At 38.6% G+C, this 1359-nt stretch overlaps 1 protein-coding gene across 1 annotated transcript; it reads right to left on the bottom strand.

The window, feature by feature from the left end:
• Positions 1-6: 6 nt before the first annotated feature.
• On the bottom strand, positions 7-1359 carry LOC111405467. Its single transcript, XM_023034365.1, has 2 exons — positions 978-1359; positions 7-517 (listed from the first exon to the last, which is right to left on the bottom strand). Exons 1-2 carry the CDS (start codon positions 1317-1319, stop codon positions 398-400), a joined length of 462 nt encoding a protein of 153 aa, XP_022890133.1. The 5' UTR covers positions 1320-1359; the 3' UTR covers positions 7-397.

The following is a 1359-nucleotide window of genomic DNA, read 5'->3' as shown; positions in this document are numbered from 1 at the left end:
TTTGAAATTAGAAGAAAAAATTCGATCACCAATGAAGAACTAACAGGCTTTTGGTGATAAAAAGCCATCTTCCAAGAAAGGTAGATAGCTGAAAAACAGTTGAACTCTGATGTGTCAGTCTAACAGCAAGGATCAATCCCACAACATATAATTCACTTTCAGGCTTCAATATAAGCTAAATTATTTTTCATCTTAGACCAAATTTGTACTTTTCTAAACCCAAACCCCTAAAAAATAAAAATACCGAAACAAAATATGGCTCTCAACAATCACATTCCCTAGTTAGTTCACTCAACAAAAATAATTACTTAACAACAAGACTGTAGACACTATAACAGAGGTCAATTTATTTTCTACATGCAACTGTAATATGAGAGAAAAGATGTAGAGATTGCAACTACCTTATGGATGTTGGACATAAGAGGCTCCCTTGCTTAGTGATCTTCCCTACGCGGATAGAAACGAGAGGCATGCACAAACACCTGGCCAGCATACCCACTTCTGATGGCTCAAAATGCTGTTTCATTATCACAGTAGGTCGGTTGAGTTGATAAAAGGAGCAAAAAGGTATTATGTACACAGCCTACTCCATACATAATTGAAGCACAAGTATCTATTAGAAAAGACTAAATAAAATGATCCCAAATCAACATATCTTTCCTTGCCAACCAACTTGGCTCCCGTTTGGCCCCCATTATATACGAAACAAACCTAATACATCTGGGGAAATTAATTATCGAGCTTTCACCCCACAAGGGATAACACAATAAGTAAACATCTTCAAAACTCGAGAACAAGTGAAATTCAATAAAAGTACAGTCGGCTAGGGCTAGGAAACCGAACTAGAAATTTGCTGTCCCAATTTGCATATATACATTTCTCCAATTTCATTTCCAAATCCAAATTCTACCCGTCCTTACGAAACTTACTATAACCAGTAAATACAACGGCCAAGTTTTTATTTTGATTACTTATACCTGATTAAGGTGAGCCAACAAACAATCCTCAGCCGCGCCAGCGGATAAATTGAGTTTTAGCAAAGGCTTCAACCTTTCGTCCGTGCGACAGGCCCCCATAACCTGCATATCCAGAGCCTGAAGCCACTGCATAAATCCATACCCCCTACCGCTCTGTTGTAGCAGCAGATCGCAATCACCATCATCCACAATAATCTCCTTCAACCTCTGCGTAATGGAAGGAATCTCAGCACCGTCCGATGAACCGTTAAATGAATCCTCACCGTTGGTGCCTTGATCCACACTGTTTACATCTTCGATCTGGCGATTGTTTCTTGATTCTTGTTTCTCAGAATTTACCATTTTTAAATCTTAATTTCCGAATCGATGTAAATTGTGATGC

The sequence above is a fragment of the Olea europaea genome, chromosome 12, assembly GCF_002742605.1.
Source record: "Olea europaea var. sylvestris chromosome 12, O_europaea_v1, whole genome shotgun sequence".
Lineage (NCBI taxonomy): Eukaryota > Viridiplantae > Streptophyta > Magnoliopsida > Lamiales > Oleaceae > Olea > Olea europaea.
The sequence above is the reverse complement of the archived record's forward strand: the minus strand, read 5'-3'. Positions and strand labels throughout refer to the sequence as shown.